This window comes from Dysidea avara, chromosome 5 (assembly GCF_963678975.1).
Source record: "Dysidea avara chromosome 5, odDysAvar1.4, whole genome shotgun sequence".
Lineage (NCBI taxonomy): Eukaryota > Metazoa > Porifera > Demospongiae > Dictyoceratida > Dysideidae > Dysidea > Dysidea avara.
The window spans coordinates 5,595,107-5,616,587 of NC_089276.1; the positions used below are offsets into that span (position 1 = coordinate 5,595,107).

At 38.1% G+C, this 21,481-nt stretch overlaps 1 protein-coding gene across 9 annotated transcripts; it reads right to left on the reverse strand.

The window, feature by feature from the left end:
* LOC136256704 (uncharacterized) lies at positions 1 to 6,409 on the reverse strand. 9 transcript variants are annotated; one of them, XM_066049705.1, is made up of 21 exons: positions 6,076 to 6,409; positions 5,836 to 6,042; positions 5,715 to 5,786; positions 5,594 to 5,665; positions 5,226 to 5,297; positions 5,105 to 5,176; positions 4,979 to 5,050; positions 4,868 to 4,930; positions 4,502 to 4,815; positions 4,253 to 4,308; positions 2,043 to 2,184; positions 1,853 to 1,994; positions 1,668 to 1,789; positions 1,522 to 1,593; positions 1,401 to 1,469; positions 1,301 to 1,342; positions 1,182 to 1,247; positions 1,088 to 1,126; positions 1,005 to 1,034; positions 184 to 210; positions 1 to 131 (listed from the first exon to the last, which is right to left on the reverse strand). In XM_066049705.1, exons 2-21 carry the CDS (start codon positions 5,855 to 5,857, stop codon positions 75 to 77), a joined length of 1,623 nt encoding a protein of 540 aa, XP_065905777.1. In that variant the 5' UTR covers positions 5,858 to 6,042; positions 6,076 to 6,409; the 3' UTR covers positions 1 to 74. The 9 variants fall into 9 exon arrangements, with proteins under 9 accessions (XP_065905777.1, XP_065905776.1, XP_065905779.1 ...); XM_066049704.1 differs by having other exon boundaries at positions 1,641 to 1,789; positions 6,076 to 6,400; XM_066049707.1 differs by lacking the exon at positions 5,226 to 5,297 and having other exon boundaries at positions 1,641 to 1,789; positions 6,076 to 6,398.
* Positions 6,410 to 21,481: the final 15,072 nt, after the last annotated feature.

Below are 21,481 nucleotides of genomic sequence, written 5' to 3' on the forward strand. Positions count from 1 at the left end.
TTTTCCGTATAGGTATATTAAATTTTCCGTATACTAGATATTACATTTTCCGTGCATTAAAAAGAAATAAAATGTTAGTCTGAATCTTCAAATATGGCATCCACCGGATTAGCCAAATCAACTTGGTGTACCTAGAAATATGCACCAAATAACCACTTATTTCAACAGCAAAAATTTACTTACAAGATTTGGAGGTGTAGCATACTGACCCTAAGGAAAAATAAATAATTTAGCATATACATATAATTTTGTACAATGTCTCAAATAGCGGGCTGGATGTTTCTTTCAAGCTACTGCTAAATTCACCCAAACCGCTAGCATAAGTGGAAAATGGTTACAAAGGTACTACAATAAGGATTAACAACACGGTTGTGGCTACACTTGTACAAGGCACGTCCCATAGGCCAACTTATGATGCATATTTGTGGGCTATCAACTGCCTTCATAGTTGTAAGGTTTCCAATACCATGCAGGACGCCCAGCCACTACACCTTACTAGGTGTTCAATTTCAAAAGGAAGAAAGGAGCCAAGTCCTAGCGGCTTGCTTCAATTCCTTCATGAGTTATGATGGATTACACAATGTTACCTTCAGTGGCTTATTTTTCACATACTGTAGACATGTACAAATTCATTATTTCACTCTAATGCTGTTTTCTAAAACTAAGGCTAAAACTTTGGACATCCCAGGCCATCGGTTTTTCTCTATATATAACCAAGAAGTTATTATAAAAAGTTTCAGAAAATTGCAAAACTAGCTGTGCTTTTGGTCACATATCAATAATGTATGGATGTAGCCAAGCTTTTACCACACAAACTCAATCTTAACATTTCAAGCAAAACGCCCTAGATTTGCTGTTGTATTGCCAAAGTATCAATCAACAAACTTTCTTCTCAAACGTTAACATGATGGTAGTGTATAAAGCAATCCCATTGAAATAACCCAATATTCAGTATGCAATGCTTATTATTTACAGTAATGACAAATTATACACAAACAACTCACCTGCTGTGATGGCAATGATTCTTCATAGTACTACAAAATCAATAATATGTAAATGTAAGCCTAATCGACACTTTGACACTTACGTTAATGCAATGATCATTGTTAACTGGTCGTTGACTGAACTGTAATACAACCAGTTAAGGTACATCACACGGAAGATTTTGTAGGTTAATTTACCTGAAGATAGTACTGGTCTTGTGGAGGCTGTATGTTGCGAGCATAGTACGGTGAAGGTGAATAGCCCTTTGCAATGTGCAGCTAAACTAAACATGAACTTTTATACTGTACACACATACATCTGAATAATCATCTTGCGGCAGAGGATAGTGTGTGAGGCTCTGAAAATAGATAATAGCCATCAGAAGAGGTATTTGCTATGTCATACGTAGTACGTACCTCAGAATCATAAGCTGCGTGCATCTGATCATGACCTGTACCACCACTAGCAACAGCTGGATCTTCAACCTGTAGTGGTCAAAATAAAATCACAAATGATACAGCTTAGCTGTGTACACACCTGTTCCACTTCAGTATAGGAGGATTGCAACTGGTGACCATTTTGTGGTGCATCATGATAAGCAGTTGTTACCTAAAATGTATCATCTGTTACACTATACTAATTATAAGTTAACACACAGTAGGACTTATTGACCGTGCTCTCACTGCCCAAGCTGGAGCTCCCCTCGGGGCCTCACACACTAGTGGAGTAGACACTACTCTGGGCTTCTTCAATACACTTTTCACTGTCCACCTTTGATCCAGCTCTTGAATGAAGTCTTCTAGTTCTATCAGGGAGACCATAAAATCAGCCTTGTTGTAAGAAATACCATTCATGTAATGTAACTAACCAGTAGATCGCCACGATGGTGAATGTGTTCTGTAAGAGCCTTCACCGTCATCACTCTCTTCAGTCATATAGGCTGGTATGATTTCTCTCCATCTTTTCTTTTCTTCTTTCGTCGCGCATGGCTTCTTGCGACGATCATACAACTGTTTCCACAATATTGAAATTTATTGATGTACCCAAAGAAAACTAACCGCTTTCTGCCTGCTCCTCACTTTGGTGTTCCTGTCATTGGCTTCTTTAATAGCCACCCTGTCAGGCCTCATATCAGTAACTAGCTTTCGTCTAAGGGATTCGTAGTAACGATGAACTGCCTCTAATATTAATAACCAACATCTATATATGTAAATAAAATATGTAATGTGTACTACGTTACATGACTCAAACAATATATACCAGTATGCCTTGCAAATCCCAGATTTTAAACAAAAAAACTATATGCACATGTTCCATCAATTTTTAAAGTATATACAGCAAGAGTTGCTAAAAGCTGACCAATTTAGTAATATGTAAATAAAGGGTCTAAGTAACTCATTAGCGACGAAACTTTAAAGCATACTATGCGTACCGTAGTCTCAATTAGGTGTAGTCTCATGAAGGTACAAATATCACCTGGTGACATTGCTCTTACTTCAATGCAGCCAAAATGTTGGCTGGTCAATCATAATTATAACCCCAATCATTCAGAAAATCACGATGCAGAATTTACTTAAAACAACCTTGAATTATAGAGGAAGATGATTTATTTTAAAACTTCAGTGCTGGTCACTGTAAATTTCTTTTGAAATATTTGAGCCAAAATTCTGCAGTTCTCAAGTGCAATGAAAAGACAACTTGAGTCACTTGACAATGAACAATTAGGTGAGAAAAGGCAAAATATGGAATAATGGAACGGCAGAATTACAGAATAAGCAAAACTTTGAATATCCCTACAAGGCGAAGATGAGACAACACTAAAACTATGCTCAGCAATTCTCAGGACAATCTTGAAATAGAATCACTCTAAAGTAGAAAAGTACCAATGCTGACATTACGTAGTATCACTGCCTATATTACTGGTATCGGTACCAGATCCATATTGGCAATACATACTAAGGAGTGAAGACTTACCACATTTCCTACATTTTCAACCATCATTAAATAAGTTTCTAGTAGCAAATAACTTACAGTAGTTATGCAAACAAACTAATACCTTGTTACCGGGGCTCTTTTTAAACTATTGGCGCGCACGCACACACACACACACACACACACACACACACACACACACACACACACACACACACACACACACACACACACACACACACACACACACACACACACACACACACACACACACACTCTCCATGTGTATTCTAATAAATGCTCCATGTCACGTGGTGCTTAAAGTGCAGTTAGGTACAAAAACTTCAGTTCTTTCTGCTGTACTAGCTAATATCAGCTATCGCTCTAAGTTAATAGCCCTAATTTATTGCAGACACCTTTCTATTAACAGGTGAAAGCTAAAGCAGGATTTAACCTTCATATTTTTTTTATTTGCTTAGAGAAGGATGACTAACAGTTGAGGAAGATGATTAAGTAGAATAATTATTGAAAACACAGAATACGGCAAAATGCAATAGCAGAGTTGCAGAAAAGTGAAATTTGAAATCTACCGAATCCGATCTGGCTTTATATGCTCTTCACCTCATATAATCACAAACACAAGACAACAATAGAACAATGCTCAGCGATTTGAAGGGCAGTCTTTAACGAATCGAATAATGCTAGTAGCAAATTATCGAATAGTTATTTCAGCACTATTTCAAATGCACTTCACCATAATTTGCCACTAAAATTTAAGTTCTCTTTGCTGTACTAGCTAATACCAGCTATCACTCAACATTACCTGCCCCAATTTATTAGTGTACACCGTCTTCTACGAATATAATCTCTCAAACCCTAAAGCCACCGGGCTGCTCTTCATTTTCGTTTGCGTAAGTACGGGTCACGCCCACTTTTAGAACGGCGAGATACGCATCTACTGGGAGCCTATGAGGCCTACTACGGCGTTTTTCAGTTGTAGAACACCTGAACAGCCCACTAGGAAAGCCAATCTCGAAGCCTGTGGAGAGTCGCTGCGCCGGTTTTAAACCTCGGAAAAGAAACCACCTTCAAGCCAAAGCTCACCAGTGCGGTGGTTCACTAAAGGCTTTGTTTAGCCTTAACTTGTTGTGGATAAGCTGTTTTTACCACTGAGCTAATGGTTTGCTCACGTGGGTACGTACAGACAAACATACATAGGTACACACACACGTTTTTAGGGAAACAAGTTCAGTAAACCAGGCGCGCGCCCACAGCCGGCTGTGGGCGTGCGCCTGGTTTAATTACATCATATTTGTTGTCATTTGCTATTTCATACCTTTCTTCTAAATCAAAATCAGCATCGAATTCTTCATATAGCTTCTTAACATCTCCCTACAAATATGATCAGTTAGCCATGATAACGGTTGCAGAAGTATCAATCCAACACAAGGTAAATAAACAAAAGAAAGTTTATTAATCCACCTGCACATGGCGATGCAATCAAGTAAGATGCAGCAACTAATACTTAAGCACTTACATAAAAGCTTCTCTAATATTAACTGTTAATGAATACTGTAGTACTTACATTCAAATTGGTATCGAGACGTTCATCATTAGAGCTAGCAAGTGCTTCGTCTGGTGTGGTACCTTCCTGACCGGCAGACTGTAAGTTTGTTATCTCTTCTCTCATTGACCCAACTTCTTCTTTTAAGGCTTCTACGGTCATCCTCAATGCCTGATTGTCCATGGCAAACTTTGATAGTGCTTCCTGCTGACTTTGCATCATAGCAGCCATCTGGTCAAGTTTCCCCTCAATTGCTGAGGTCACAGGTTCACTATGTTGCTCTTGTCTAGATCTCGCATAGAATCCAACCAAATGACTGTTCCTATTATCCACACCTAGTGGTACCCAAGTAACACACAGAATAAATTTGGCCTGTTGCCTTCTCACCTCGAGTCCTTGAAGTAATTTGTTGCTCTAATCTTCGAGGTGTGCCACGGTTGGCATCCATATCTATTGGAGAAGTAGTGATATGCAGAAATTAAGTCTGCGACTTCTCACCTCGGCCTTGCGGAGTCTGTGATTGAAAGCTGTGATCTGGTCCCTGAGGTGTGCCACGGTTGGCATCCATACCTAGATATAAGTAGTGATAATATTGTGTAGAAATTATGTGTGCTGACTTCTTACCTCGGCCTTGTGGAGTCTGTGATTGAATGGTCTGACCTGGATCCTGAAGTGTGCCACAGTTGGCATCCATACCTGTATATAAAGTAGTGATATGTAGAAATTACATGTGCTGACTTCTTACCTTGGCCTTGTGGAGTCTGTGATTGAAAGCTGTGATCTGGTCCCTGAGGTGTGCCACGGTTGGCATCCATACCTAGATATAAGTAGTGATAATATTGTGTAGAAATTATGTGTGCTGACTTCTTACCTCGGCCTTGTGGAGTCCGTGATTGACTGGTCCGACCTGGATCCTAAGGTGTGCCACGGTTGGCATCCATACCTGTATATGAAGTAGTGATATGTAGAAATCATGTGTGCTGACTGCTTACCTCGACCTAGTGGAGTCCGTGATTGAATGGTCCGACCTGGATCCTGAGGTGTGCCACGGTTGGCATCCATACCTGTACATGAAGTAGTGATATGTAGAAATTATGTGTGCTGACTTCTTACCTCGGCCTTGTGGAGTCTGTGATTGAACGGTCCGACCTGAACCCTGAGGTGTGCCACGGTTGGCATCCATACCTGTATATGAAGTAGTGATATGTAGAAATTATGTGTGCTGACTTCTTACCTCGGCCTTGTGGAGTTCGTGATTGAATGGTCCGACCTGAACCCTGAGGTGTGCCACGGTTGGCATCCATACCTGTATATGAAGTAGTGATATGTAGAAATTATGTGTGCTGACTTCTTACCTCGAGTATTGTAATGGGTCATTGTGTTAATTAATCAAAATGCTCGAAGAATTGACCACTGGGATTTCTGATTCCACTCTCTAGGACTAGCCAATTTCCGAGCTGGTTGGACTGTACAGCTGGCTGTTTTAGCGGTTCAAACAACTCAAGTTGTATAAATTTTCTTTGATGGCGCTTATTTCGTGTCATCCCTCTCCAATTTTCTTTCTACAACCAATTCCACGCTCACACATAACTCACGTTAGATATCTCAACAAAGTCCTCTTCGTTTCCATTTTCGGGGAATTCCAGAAGTTCCCTACTTGCGTCCTCCTCGAGATCCGAGTCTTCTGTATGCATTAACTTGTGCCGATAATACGTAGACTTGGACACTTCTTTGTGGCAGTGATCACAAAACTGTCGCTTTCTATTTCGCTTGACTCCTAGCTAGGCTTTGTGAAGACAAAGTCGTCTCGGCCATTTTATTATCGTGTCAAACCGTAATAGTTACGGATTCTTATACGATTGGCGTATCCAATGTATCACGAAATTTATTTCGTATCCATACGTCTAGCTCGTCTCGAGAAATGGCAGGTTTCAAGTACGGAAATCGTGTCAACTCGTAACTATTAGTGAGTTTCGCTGTGTAGTGTCCACAAACAATAATCACGAAATTACTCCCCTATTATTTCAACCTGTAAGGCACATCAATGTATTTTTGTACATACCAATACAACGACTTATTATCTTTCTCCATAGTTTATATTTAATATAATAAATATTGTTATAATAATTGTATGCATGTACCTTTGTGTTTGTCCAGGGCACAGCTGAAAAACAACTTTATCTTCCTGTTTAAATAACTTTAAAAAAGAAAAAAAGCTTCATGCAGTGAGTACAAATCCAGGGAGAAGACACATAAGGCCAATGAAACTTGATTAGCAGTTTCGCGTCATCGCCCGCATGCTTTTGATACACCCGCATGGAATTTCATTATTGGTATTTCAGATCGAAATACTCTAATAGAGCAGTCACTTTTACTCTAATAGAGCAATCAGCTATACTCTAATGTAAAAATCACTTGTTATAGATTAGTAAGGTATTTATGCAAGAGTAATCAATGTAGATCTCGCTGTTTTTGGTAGAAATCTTCATGTTTGGGATGTGTGTTGTGCTTTTGGAAAATAATGAATAATGATTAATAACCGCCCGCCCGCATCAAATTTTCAAAATTCTGAGCGAGAAACTGGCAATCAAGTTTCATTGGCCTAACTATAGATGGTCATAAAGTTAATGACATCATGTTATCAAATTAAACAAAAAGGAATGAACTGTACATGAAGAATTATTTCAAAAAATAGTTTGGATATAAGCTGGACATCCATCAATATGCAATCATGCATTATTCCTTTCTGTTGCAGGTTATAGTGTGTTGAGTATCAGTTTGTATGCATGTATTTACATCATTTTATGTGTCTCCTTTTGCCAGAATACATGCATCTTGCACATTAAAAGTGTTACACTAGATGCCTTAGCTTGCAAGGACAGATGCAATAAAACTCCATTATCAAGACACACGGTAGTGTGTCGTGCGGCCCAAGAAGCCGGCGCGCCACACCGTGATCAAGACACACGGTAGTGCGTCGTGCGGCCCAAGAAGCCGGCGCGCCACACCGTGAGTATATTGACAGGAAGAAAGAAAACGTCATTTTCACACTTTTGTATCTCGGTGATGGCTTATCCGATTGAAACCAAATTTGCTGCAGAGTTGCCCGCCAGCTAGGAGAGTCTACATTCCAAATTTAAAGCAAATCGCTCAAGCCATTTCCGAGATATGAGCGGCCAAAGTTTCGTTTTTTTTTCTTCATTTTTTTTTCTTCTTCTTCTTCTTCGTCTTTTCGCACACTTGCAAAAATTGCTATAAAACGCAAACGCGTGCTCCGATCGCCTTGAAATTTGGCACACAGAAAGGGAGTCCAAAGGCGCATCCTAGCATCAAATTTGGTGCACATCTGATGAATGGTTCAGGAGTTATGACCGATTATTCGCGTAAAACAAGATCGATTTGTTGTCACGCCTACAGGGTAAACCGCTTCATGGAATGAGCTGAAAATTGCTATGTAGATGGAGTAACCATCGTAGGAGTGCCTTTTGGTGGTTTGAAAGGAATCGAGATTAAGACCACGGAGATATGACACAAAACCCAACCTGTGTCATAATTACGCAATCGATTTTTAGTAATAAAAAAGTATTAGTTTTTACGCCTACTAGGCAAACCGCTAAGAGCAATGAGCTGAAAATCGGTGTATAGCTGGAATAATCTTCATAGAAAGTCCTTGCAGTAGTATAGAAGAATTGGATTACAAACCATTGAGTTATGATTCGAAAGCCAACTCTGTGTAGCAAATGCGAGATCGAGATACTCTAATAGAACAGTCACCCTAATAGAGCATTCAGCTAATTTATTTACTCCATTATAGAATTCTATTACATTACAAGTTAATCTGTAGGGACTTCAGCTGCAAAAAGTTAATCTTATAGACAGTTCAGCAAGAAGCAAGTCACCCTGTGGAGAGCTAAGCTACAATTATATCACTGTAGAGATTCAGAACATTACAAGTCACACTGAAGAAAGTTCAGCTATAAACAAGTCATGCACCTGTAGAGAGTTCACCTACAATTAAATCACTCTCTAGAGAATTCAGCTACACACAAATCACTGTGCAGAGAGTTCAGCTACAAACAAATTATCCTGTAGAGAGATCAGCTACAAACAAAACACTTTGCAGAGAGTTCAGCTACAAACAAATCAATCTTTAGAGTGGTCAGCAACAAACAAATCAACTTGTTGAGAGATCAGCTAGAAACAAATCAACCTGCAGAGAGATCAGCTACAAACAAATCAGCTTGCAGAGAGATCAGTTACACACAAATCAACCTGTAGAGAGATAAGCTAGAAACAAATCACCCTGTAGAGAGTTCAGCTAAAACAAATCAACCTGCAGAGAGATCAGCTACAAACATACCACCTTATAGACAGTTCAGCTACAAACAAGTTACCCTGTAGAGAGATCGACTACAAACAAATCAACTTGCAGAGAGATCAGCTACACACAAATCAACTTGTAGAGAGATCAGCTAGAAACAAATCACCTTGTAGAGAGTTAAGCTACAAACAAATCAGTGTGCATGGAGATCAACTACAAACAAATCACCCTGTAGAGAGATCATCTAGGAACTAGACACAATGTAAGGAGTTCAGCTACAAACAAATCACCCTTTAGAGAGTTCAGCGACAAACAAATCAACCTGCAGAGAGATCAAATCATCTTATAGAGAGTTCAGCTACAAACAAATTGCCCTGTAGAGAGATCAGTTACAAACAAATCAACCTGCAGAGAGATCAGCTACACACAAATCAACTTGTAGAGAGATCAGCTACAAACAAATCACACTGTGGAGATCAGCTAGAAACTAGACACAATGTAAGAAGTTCAGCTACAAGCAAATCACCCTGTAGAGATTTCAGCTGCAAACAAATCACCCTGTAGAGAGATCAGGTAGAAACTAGACACCATGTAAAGAGTTCACCTATAGAAGAGATCACCTTATAGAGAGTTCAGCTACAAAGAAACCATCATGTATAGAGTTCAGCTGCAAACAAATTACTCTGTATGGAGTTCAGCTAGAAAAAGTCACCTTGTAGAGAGTTCAGCTACAAAGAAACTGCCATGTAGAGAGTTCAGCCTCAAACAAATTACTGTGTAGAGAATTCAACAACAAGCAAATCGTCCTGTAGAGGGATCAGCTAGAAGAAGTTACCTTGTAGAGAGTTCAGCTACAAAGAAACCATCATGTAGAGAGTTCAGCTACAAAGAAAGCACCATGTAGAGAGTTTAGCTGCAAACAAATCACCTGTAGAGAGTTCAGCTAGAAACAAATCACGCTGTAGAGAGATCAGCTAGAAGAGGTCACCTTGGAGAGAGTTCAGCTACAAAGAAATCACCACCTAAAGAGTTCAGCTACAAAGAAATCACCCTGTAGAGAGTTCAGCTAGAAGAAGTCACCTTGTAGAGAGTTCAGCTACAAAGAAACCATCATGTAGAGAGTTCAGCTACAAAGAAAGCACCATGTAGAGAGTTTAGCTGCAAACAAATCACCTGTAGAGAGTTCAGCTAGAAACAAATCACCTGTAGAGAGATCAGTTAGAAGAGGTCACCTTGTAGAGAGTTCAGCTACAAAGAAATCACCACCTAAAGAGTTCAGCTGCAAACAAATCACCCTGTAGGGATCAGCTAAAAGAAGTCACCTTGTAGAGAGTTCAGCTACAAAGAAACCATCATGTGGAGAGTTCAGCTACGAAGAAATCACCCTGTAGATAGTTCAGCTAGAAGAAGTCACCTTGTAGAGAGTTCAGCTACAAAGAAACCATCATGTAGAGAGTTCAGTTACAAAGAAACCACCATGGATGTAGAGAGTTTAGTTGCAAACAAATAACCTGCAGAGAGTTCAGCTAGAAACAAATCACCCTGTAGAGAAATCAGCTAGAAGAGGTCACCTTGTAGAGAGTTCAGCTACAAAGAAACCGTTATGTAGAGAGTTCAGCTACAAAGAAAGCACCATGTAGAGAGTTTAGCTACAAACAAATCACCTGTAGAGATTTCAGCTAGAAGAAGTCACCTTGTAGAGAGTTCAGCTACAAAGAAACCATCATGTAGAGAGTTCAGCTACAGCGAAATCACCATGTAGAGAGTTTAGCTGCAAACAAATAACCTGTAGAGAGTTCAGCTAGAAACAAATCACCCTGTAGAGAGATCAGCTAGAAGAGGTCACCTTGTAGAGAGTTCAGCCTCAAACAAATCACTGTGTAGAGAATTCAACTACAAACAAACTGCCCTATAGAGGGATCAACTAGAAGAAGTTACCTTGTAGAGTGTTCAGCTACAAAGAAACCGCCATGTAGAGAGTTCAGCCTCAAACAAATCACCATGTAGAGAATTCAACTACAAACAAATCGCCCTGTAGAAAGATAAGCTAGAAGAGGTCACCTTGTAGAGAGTTCAGCTACAAAGAAACCATCATGTAGAGAGTTCAGGTACAAAGAAATCACCTTGTAGAGAGTTCAGCTAGAAGAAGTCACCTTGTAAAGAGTTCAGCTACAAAGAAACCACTATGTAGAGAGTTCAGCCTCAAACAAATCACCAGTAGAGAGTTCAGCTAGAAACACATCACCCTGGAGAGAGATCAGCTAGAAGAGGTCATCTTATAGTGAGTTCAGCTAGAAGAGGTCACCTTGTAGAGAGTTCAGCTACAAAGAAACCACCACATAAAGAGTTCAGCTGCAAATAAATCACTTGTAGAGAGTTCAGCTACAAATAAATCCTCCTGTAGAGGGATCAGCTAGAAGAAGTCACCTTGTAGAGAGTTCAGCTACAAAGAAACCATCATGTAGAGAGTTCAGTTACAAACAAATCACCCTGTAGAGAGATCAGCTAGAAGAAGTTACCTTGTAGATAGTTCAGCTACAAACAATTCACCCTGTATAAAGATCAGCTAGAAGAAGTCACCTTGTAGAGTGTTCAGTTACAAAGAAACCATCATGTAGAGAGTTCAGCTGCAAACAAATCACTCTGTAGAGAGTTCAGCTACAAAGAAACTGCCATGTAGAGATTTCAGCCTCAAACAAAACACCTTGTAGAGAATTCAACCACAACAAATCACCCTGTAGAGAAGAAGTTACCTTGTAGAGAGTTCAGCTACAAAGAAACCACCATGTAGGGAGTTCAGCTACAAAGAAACCACCATGTAGAGAGTTTAGCTGCAAACAAATCACCTGTAGAGAGTTCAGCTAGAAACAAATCACCCCGTAGAGAGATCAGCTGGACGAAGTCACCTTGTAGAGAGTTCAGCTACAAAGAAACCATCATGTAGAGAGTTCAGCTACAAAGAAACCACCATGTAGAGAGTTTAGTTGCAAACAAATCACCCTGTAGAGAGAACAGCTACGTAGAAGAGGTCACCTTGTAAAGAGTTCAGCTACAAAGAAACCATCCTGTATATAGTTCAGCTACATTTCAAGTCACCCAGTAGAGAGATCATCTGCAAAAAATATCCTGTGGGGAATAATGGGCATGTAATTAATATATGTATATAATTTGTATAATTACTAATAAAATCAAAAATAATTGAACTATTACAAATCTTCTTTAAGTTCTTTTCTTCTTCCTGTGGTAAAGAAAAAAACACATGGGTTAAGAAAGCCCCAAAGCCAGCCATAGGCTGGCTTTGCAGTATACAAATACAAAAAGAAGTGATATCTAATCAAAAACAGCCAAGCTGTAAAAAAAGGTGCGGCCCCCCCAAAAGGCCATGGTGAAAAAAGATGTGAAATCCAAGGAGGCGGCCAAGAAATGGCTGTGATGGTAGGTTAATGGTTACATTTTAATAACGACAATTCAGGTGAATTTGGTGCCAAGACCAAGCGGCACAAAATTCACTTGAATTGTCGTTATTAAAATGTAACCATTAACCTACCATCACAGCCATTTCTTGGCCGCCTCCTTGGATTTCACATCTTTTTTTACCATGGCCTTTTGGGGGGGCCGCACCTTTTTTTACAGCTTGGCTGTTTTTGATTAGATATATATAGCTGCTATTATTTTGCTATATCCTACTTGTATAATGTAATGTGGTGCCCTTGTTTTTCTTTCCCCTAGGTAAAAACATGCTCCATGCCAGTCAGTGTAGGCTAATGCATCAGTAGTAAAAATGCCTGATGGGCTATCTATTTAGCAAAATACTTGGGTAGAAAAGATATCTGGGTCATGCAGGGCAGTGGCAGGCTAGCTAGTTGTGGCCAAAAAGTTAGTTGTAAATGACTTTTTGGCTAGTTGTAAGTCGGACTAAATACAAGCTGCACCAAAGAAAAGAATAAAGTCAAAAATTACATACATTTGCTATGCATGTTTACAGGGATTTGACTAAAAGTACCTCAAGATGCAGTGTTGAGATAACTAATTTTAAAAAATTTTCACTTGTGGTCCACTAAAATTGCAACTTAATAGCTATGGTCATTTTCACTGATATAAAAATAATTGCCTTAAAATCTTATAAAACAATAGTTTGATCTAAAGAATTGTCTTGTACATCACTGTAAGCTTGTTTGCTTTTGTCTAGTTCCAGGTCTCAGTCACTTATCTCAAATCGTTTCCAGTTCCCACAATTATGTTTGAATTAGGTAAATATGCTCCCAGACTCCCCTGAAACCCCTTCAATCATACACATTTTGCTACACAACAATCGTGACCATATAGAACATAATTAAAATACAAAATATGTAGGGCTGCCAAGAGAATCCAGGAAAATTTAGGGGGCCCAGGGCAAATCAAGAATGTGGGGTCCTATAACTACAGTTATATGTGGATAATTAGCTTTGGGACCTGGGGCCCAGGGCAAATTTCCCCAGTTGCCCCCCCTGTCAGTGGCCCTGTACTGGGTGTGTGTGTGTGAGACAATTTCAAGTGTTAGGCTTCAGTAAAGCGTTTTGCTCCATATCACCATATATAGCTACTAGAGCAGATTAATATGGCTCAGTACTGACTTGTTTGACTCTTGTTCTTTTGTAAGTTTTTTTTCAGTGAGGTTTACATGTATCATATACTCAATTCTGAGTTCTGTATGTTACAGCTGGTGATTCATTCTTCATCAGTTAAAAGAGCAAGCCGGGCAAAAGAGTGCATCAATGTCATAGTGAGGTAGTGGTTAATTAAACATAAGCAGCTGCATGACTGAGCTAAAGCTAGCTAGCTCTAAAATTTCATTTTGTTTCATTCTTGATTCTGGTTCCTGTACATGTACTACACAGCTTCTAATAGTTCTTGCGCGACAACAAAAACAAGCGAAATCACGTGCATAGGATTTCGACCAATCAAATCGATTTATTTTTGAACTTCAAGCTATAATTACCACACGTGACTTCCGCTTTAAATTTGTCGAAGCGCAAGAACCTGTGTACTGTATCCGTTTATAACTCATAGCTCACGTGAGTGTATTATCCTCACGTGAGCAAAAAATGGCTGTTTTAACGGCAGTTCTTGCGTTCCTGTGTGGCACTCTGTTTCAAGGTATTACTGTGTGATTGTGTTGATATAAGCTGTGTTATTGTGTGCACAAGTTCTTGCGTTAATTTCTTTTATAAATCGTATTGCTACCCGAAGCGATACAGTATCATATATCAGTTGTATTTAATTTACTCTAGCCGTATTGAACAGTGTGGCAGTCTCCTTTCGCTATGGTTGTAATACTTTGTCGTTTTTTGACTGGTGGTGGTATATTTTATTTTTTATTGACTGACCAACTCAGTAACCATTGCGGCGTGAGTGGCTTTCCTGTTAAGCTTTTTTGTGGCTGTTGTATGAAAACATTTTTGGCGTCGCCATTCTATATAAGGTGATAATTCTTTATTTGTCTCACCATGGTCTAACCGTTTCCCTGTTTGGTGGTTCACCTATTCGTTATGTAATGCGTTGTTGTGGTCTTTTCACTGTCTGTATGTGATTAGAGAATCCATACATTAATCCTGAGTAAATGTATGTGAGGTATGAGCCATTTACAGTTAAAGAGTGTGGGACATCAGCTGTTGGGGTGTGAGCATAGACGTTGACAACATAGCATAGGAAGGGGAAACTGTAACATCACCCATGGTCATACAGGGATAAGAAATATTCAATACCTACTGCACTGTCAGTTTTGTAATTAGTTATCTAGGCGATGCACTATATTGTTAGACCACAATAATGAAGTCATACTTGTTTTGATTTTAAACTGCCACTACTGCCATTTGGCATCATAAGTTGCCTACTGAATAAAATTTTGCTAAACACTATTGCATTTTTCGTAACAGGATAAGCTAGTACTGAAACAGACATTCTCATTTAAGTAGGGGTACTGTTTCTGGGATAACTGCATCCTTTCCAGACTAGTGTGCATTTATTATGTAATCTTGTAGAGGTATTCTATATTTAGTCAAGTTATATCATTCTTTGAGTTGAAAAATAATCTTTTATAAACAAGAGTTATACATTGATGGAGACAGATGGAGTTGACGGTCAACTGCTTTGTGGATGTGTACATGTACAGCATCGAAAACAGAACAACCATAAAGAAATCTCTGTGGAATGGGTTGCACTATAAGTGATTCTTTGGAATGTAAGACATCTTTGTGAAAGGCTATTTTGGATGTTCAGACTGGCTTTTAAACCAAAATTTAAACTTTGCTATTTAATATTGTTGCAATTATTGTTTTGTAAGTACAAACGATTAGTCAAGCTTCTTAGTTTGTAGCGAGCATTTAGATATATGGCTACAAAGTAGTTGTGTATATTGGATGGTTAGTATGACACAATTCGGCATTTTGGCCTAAGATTTTTGGGGTTAATGGGTTTTTGATTAGTACTGCCATATCCCTAGGCATTATGGCTCCTGTGTGCATATTCATCTAATATTTAGAGAGGGTAACCTGGCATGTGACAATGTTTGTACTGTAACTTTGTTGTCTATTGTCAACATAAGTGTGTGCATCTCCATAATTCAACATTGCATGTTATAACTTATGAAAATATCTATCAATGAAAAAAAAGACAGCGTATTTCTGCATAAAGCACGAGGATTTTTGTGGATTTTAAAAACCAAGGCAGATCCAAGGTTTCTAAAACATGAAGATCTGGTGGCATGGTCTCTAACTGACTTAGAAGGAGCATCATATAGGTGGAGTCATTGTGGGTTTGGAATGGAGATCGTTTTAAAATTATCATGGGATCTTAACATGAGTGTAGAAGACTGAACATGTTTCATTGAAGAGAATCAAAGCTTGCACCTTATTGCTGATTCCTCAAGCCGGATGCCAATTGAAGTGATCATGTCGACAAGGAATCTGACCAGTTGATGCCATTGCAAGTAGGGCTGGGATAAATTTGAAATGTATCTTCGAATATTCGCTAATAAAATGTTCGAACATTCAACGCTTTGGTGTTAGCTTTCAAGTTACAGATTTTCTTGTATTTATGCACATCCTTCTTAGGTTTTATTTTTCTAAAAAGTTTGTAAGCATTTGGAAAGTGCATAGTAGCAGTACTGAATGACGTTATCGATCAGTTACAAATGGGCTTGTCTGCTATAGACCTTGTTCGTATCAAGGCGTGGTCTGGCAAAAACCGGGAAAAAAGTTGCACGGCTTCCTTCAAGTTTCATGATAGTTTATGAGAAAAGTGAGGGTAAAAGTATCGAGCGTTCTATTGCAAAAACCTTCCCTATAGACGGAATAACTCACCATGCAGCAAATATGTTATATACTTTTACCCAGCAACTTACTTTATACCAGTGCTACTCTATCTTTTAGCACAATTCCTTCGTATTGGCATTAAAAAAATTTTTATAGGCATAGAATGCATATGTTTTTTGTCTTCAAAAAATTGTGGATGAGTTATTTTGATGATGTAATAAAGTGCCACACCTTGGGGTGCACATGCATGGTCTATACTGCAATCATGCACAGGTAAACACCGAGTAATGGCTAAAAGTATGCTTTCCATGCATTATATATCACTTTATAAGGTGTTTTAAGGCTGCAACTATGGTAGCAAGCTGGTTTAAAAGTGGGTGTGGCACATAAATATTGATTGCGAAGAGATGAACATTGATCATGCAAGGGGAATAAGCAGCTACAATAAAGATAACCACACGTTTATTTGTACTAGTTCTTTTGTAGACTATGAGTGCATTATGAAGCTTTGAAAGATACTTTTATAATTTGAAGTTTACTTACCTTCAAACCCACAAAGCATTCGAAGCTTCGTCCTAGCCCTAATTGCAAGTGCCATGGCGTTACAGCACTGTGAAGAATAGGTGCACTAATATAGCTGTTTGAAGACTTACAATGACTACAAGCTTTTTTAGGATTTATTTACAACTGCAGTATGAAGACCATGTACGGACCACACCCACATTACAAGGAGTACAAAATAGCCATTCTACAAGGAAGCTTATGCCTCTAGGTCTGGTAAAGTCTATCTATGGTTTAGTTGAGAAGTGGGCTAAACAGAAATTACTGGATTTGTCTCCATTCATCCTGACAATTGTAGCTACAATGTTAAGTGGTACCTCCCATAATCAAATTGCTTTAGATATGCTTATAAAATGAATGGTGTGGTTAACAGGGTTTTTGGTAAGTACAGTATTTCAACTCTGTCCAACCCAGACATCTTACTGCTCCACCAGTGGTATACCAGTGGGCCTATGAGCTTATGTTTGATTTGTATTAGTCACAGAGCTGAACTAGTGCTGAGAAAGTTGGAGCAAAAGCCTCGAGTTGTGTGGGTCATTTTGATCAAACAGTCAGGTCTGTTTCCATGGGATGCCAATGCATTTGACAAGGGAAAGTTTTGACAATTATGCCTTTTCGCAAGTAAAATTTTGACATAATGTTTCAATATTGTGAATAAGCTAAAGGCAAAATTTTGAGAAGGAAGATTTTTATGTAATGCAAATTGTCGAATTCTTCAAAATGTTTCCCATTAACCCTTTAGTATCATGATATTAGTAATGTGGCAATATTCGTTGCAGAAGGTTTAATCATGTATAGTGTTTGCTTTTTAAACCAGACGCATCCTTCGGCTGGCTGTGGGCGCATGCCTGATTTCCTGACATTGGTTTGACTAAAACCATGTGTCTACGTGTTTGTGTGTTGGTATGTCTGCATGTCTGTCCAACACTCACGTGAGCAAACAGGCTTTGAGCTGCAGAAAATAAAGCCTCGTTCAGTGAATGGCTGTTTACATACTGTATTATAGTTTAACTCTCTCTCATCATGCTTACTTTGAAGGGGTGTGGTAACTTAAACCCTCTTATTACGAAACAAGGTGTAATAGCATGCTGTGTGTTAATTTAATTTGCATAATATTTCCTTTGATGTCAGGTAAATCCAATAGAAACCTGTGGTGAGGTTACTGAATGTGACCGGATCTGCACAGACTGAACATAATCACACATTTTTCAGATTCCATTTATAAATATTCTACTTAGCCAAGTGTGTGCTCTAGTAAAGTTTCAGCCTCATATGCTGAGATCTTTTGGAGTTATAGCCAATGAAAATAGCAACAACAGAAAGATGGATTTGTTCAGCAAGTATAGGGAAAATAAATTACAGGTGCTTACTAAAATGGTTGTAAGTAACAAACACAAGAGTCAAGACTTGCACCATCATGTTCAACATGAACAGCGGAATCCATTGCTGTGTAATTTTCTTCTGCTACCTTCCTTCACCACAAACAAAGACGAGATCAATGAAGAAAAATTGATTGCGTGCTATTGCTTTGACATGACGTGAACAGGTGCCCATAACTTATGTTTTCTTTGGTTTACTGAAATAAAACAAAGATCTTTGTACTCCTCTTGAGTAGGGGAATAAGTTGATATCCAGGTCTTTATTGTTTGATCCTTTCTTCACAGATAAACAAGGCTATAAAAATTTACAGATTTTGTTTGATAATATGCATACATTGTACCCCCATTGTATTCAGTGCTTTATACTGTAAAGTTAGGCTAATGCAATTATGTTTGGTTTCTGCGGATCCAGTCACAAATAGTTAGTAACCTGTGGTCTTGCCTGTGGTTACATTCATCAAGCGAAAATTGGCAATGCCAAAACAAAATGTCCTTACTGTTAGTTTACTTTCTGTCTGGACAAGACAGGCATCATTAGTGTTCAGCTAGGCATACAATACCAATGTCTGGCACGGTGTGGCGCTGACACAACAAACTTGAAGCTAGCACTCACAATTTGCTTCTTAATAGCTTACTTTCTGGACAAGACAGGCGGGTCATTCCATACCAAATCAACCAAAAAAAATCCCAACCCCTTCGGATTTTCATGAAATTTGGCATAGACATGGACTTTACGAAGAAACTTTCTCACACCAAAATTTGTCCCATTCTATTGATCTCCCTTTAAGATATGACCACTCAAAGTTTATTAGAAAATATTACAGCAGCTTACACAGGTTTAATAAAATGGCCATAACTTTGTCAGTGATTGTCACAGCACCTTTCTGTTTAAAGTTTTGGAATGCTTATTAAATTCTCTTTCAAGTGATATAGAATTCATTATAATTACTCAAAGGAAAAGGTCAAACCACAAAAATGTGACTTTTTCCTTTGATCTTAGTTTTTTCAAAAATGGATATTTTAATTGCTTTTATTTTTTGTTCAAATATTCTTCTAATAGCCTTCTTTCATGCCAGTAAGTTTGAAGTTGGGATGGCAAAGGGATCATGAGTTATGGCTACATACATAATTCTTATTGATGTTTACATGCTACAGGGGGTATAACTATGAACACTACTATAACAATACAAAGTTTAAGTTCAATTATAGTATGGAATCTCATCAGAATATAGTCAAGTTGTAATACACATACAGTTGGAGGCATAGTACGCAGGTATAATCACGAGATTAAACAGAAGTAGTAATACTCTCCATTGCTGAAGGCACACCAATTATACCCATGTTATGTATATTAATGCAGTTATGATAACTGGTGCAAATACCATCAAAAGTCCATAATAGAGATTTTGTACCATATATTGGGAAGTTTTGGTGCTTATGTTTGGTGAAGAAAATAGTTTGACAAAACTGTGAAACTTCATAAGGGTTGTGATTTGGTATATTAACCAAATTTTCCAAACAATTTCTCCGCTAAACTTTTCTGTTATTATTCTAGATCTGTATAGTGCTTGTCTGACATATACTTCATAAAGTCACAAGGAAGACTTCAGATGGGGAACAACACAGACATTAGCATAATAGCATTGCCTTGTCATCAGAGATACTATAGCAGTTTAGGTGGTAGAGTATAGACTGTCTGTGAGATCAAGACCTCTATATAAATTTACTCTGTATATCAGCATGAATTATCAAAAATGTATTGCACCAGTAACACGGAAAACTTCATAATATTTATGGACATCAACACAGACAAAAGCATTGTTGCATATTTCAAAACCAATAAAATAAATTTGTAAAAGAATACTTTCATTGTCTGAAACTTTTGAGTATTAGTGGGTTACATTCATTGCTGGACATACGTGCAGTTGTTCACCATCAGACACTGTACTTTGATTAATCCTTATTGACTGTACAACACCGACAGTGGTACTATATATGTCCAGCAATGAATGGAATCCATGCACTGATATACTAGAATACTTAACTTTATTTTCAACAAATCCTACCACTTCACACACTTTGTGTTGCTTTTCATGAACTAATGAACGAAATTTAGACCACTTAGCTTAGAATATCATATATTTAAAATTGATAAAATTATAAAATTTTAATCTGCATAGATTAAGCAGTATACGTATACACTATATACCCTATCAAATAAGCTATGCTAAGTAACTTTTGTACGTACAATAATAATAATAATATGTAAAGAAGTTGGATCCCTATGCAAGTATGTAGTAGTAGTTGATGCGTATTTAGCTTTTCACATAATTGCTTGCATGACATATTCTAAAGCGGTAATCAAAAACGCCATGTAAATTTTTTTGCTATACTGTAGGCAAACACTAAATGTTGTAAGTGTACTGTAGGATATCTTAAACTGTCACTGACTTGATGCATTTTTCATGAAAAATCAGGAGTTGTAGGTCAGTAATTTACACCTCATATTCAACTTGCAAAAATTCAAGAAAATTGGTTTACATTATCAGTGTTCAATTGTGTGTAACTACTCCAAATTTCATGGCCATAGCACATTCTATTACTGAGTTACAAAGTTAAAAAAAAAAACATTACCAGATTTTGGAACAATGCACTATTCCCCTCTGGAGTTTTCTTTGCACTGGCACTTCATGAAAAGTAGCTGTTATGTCAAACAACTTTTCATACAGATCTTATAAAACAAATTTTACATGTCAAAGGCACTATACGGAATAGCAGAGAAGTTTGGCAGGGGGGTTGTGTGGCAAAGTTATGAAAACTTAAACCCTTTTCCTTACCAAACTTACAGTGCCATAAGATAATTTACTACCAAATCTTCCCAATATGATTATGGCATACAATCTCTATTATGGACTTTTGACAATATTTGCACCAGTTATCATACAGTGAAACCTCTATAATCCGACGCTCATTGGGATAAAAAAAAAAGTGTGTCGGATTAGCAAGGATGTGGGATTATTGAGGTAGTATCACATAGAAAGTATTTTTGGTATACAAAACAATGGAAATACTCTGGATTAGAGAGGTGTCGGATTAGAGAGGTTTCAGTGTAACTGCATTGATATACATAACATGGGGTATATTGGTGTGCCTTCAGCAATGGAGAGTATTAATACTTCTGTTTAATCTCGTGATTATACCTGCGTATTATGCCTCCAACTGTATGTGTATTACAACTTGACCACATTCTCATAAGATTCCATACTATAATTGAATTTAAAAGTTTGTATTGTTGTAGTAGTGTTCATAGTTATACCCCCTGTAGCATGTAAGAATTACGTATGTAGCCATAACTCATAATCCCTTTGCCATCCCAACTTCAAACTTACCGGCATGAAAGAAGGCTATTAGAAGAATATTTGAACAAAAAATAAAAGCAATTAAAATA

Coding starts and splice junctions, on each gene's coding strand:
- LOC136256704 (XM_066049704.1), bottom strand. CDS start 5,857: ATGACCCATTACAATACTCGAG. Junction 5,787..5,835: donor GACCCATTACAATACTCGAG/GTAAGAAGTCAG, acceptor CTTCATATACAG/GTATGGATGCCAACCGTGGC. Junction 5,051..5,104: donor ACAGACTCCACAAGGCCGAG/GTAAGAAGTCAG, acceptor ACTTATATCTAG/GTATGGATGCCAACCGTGGC.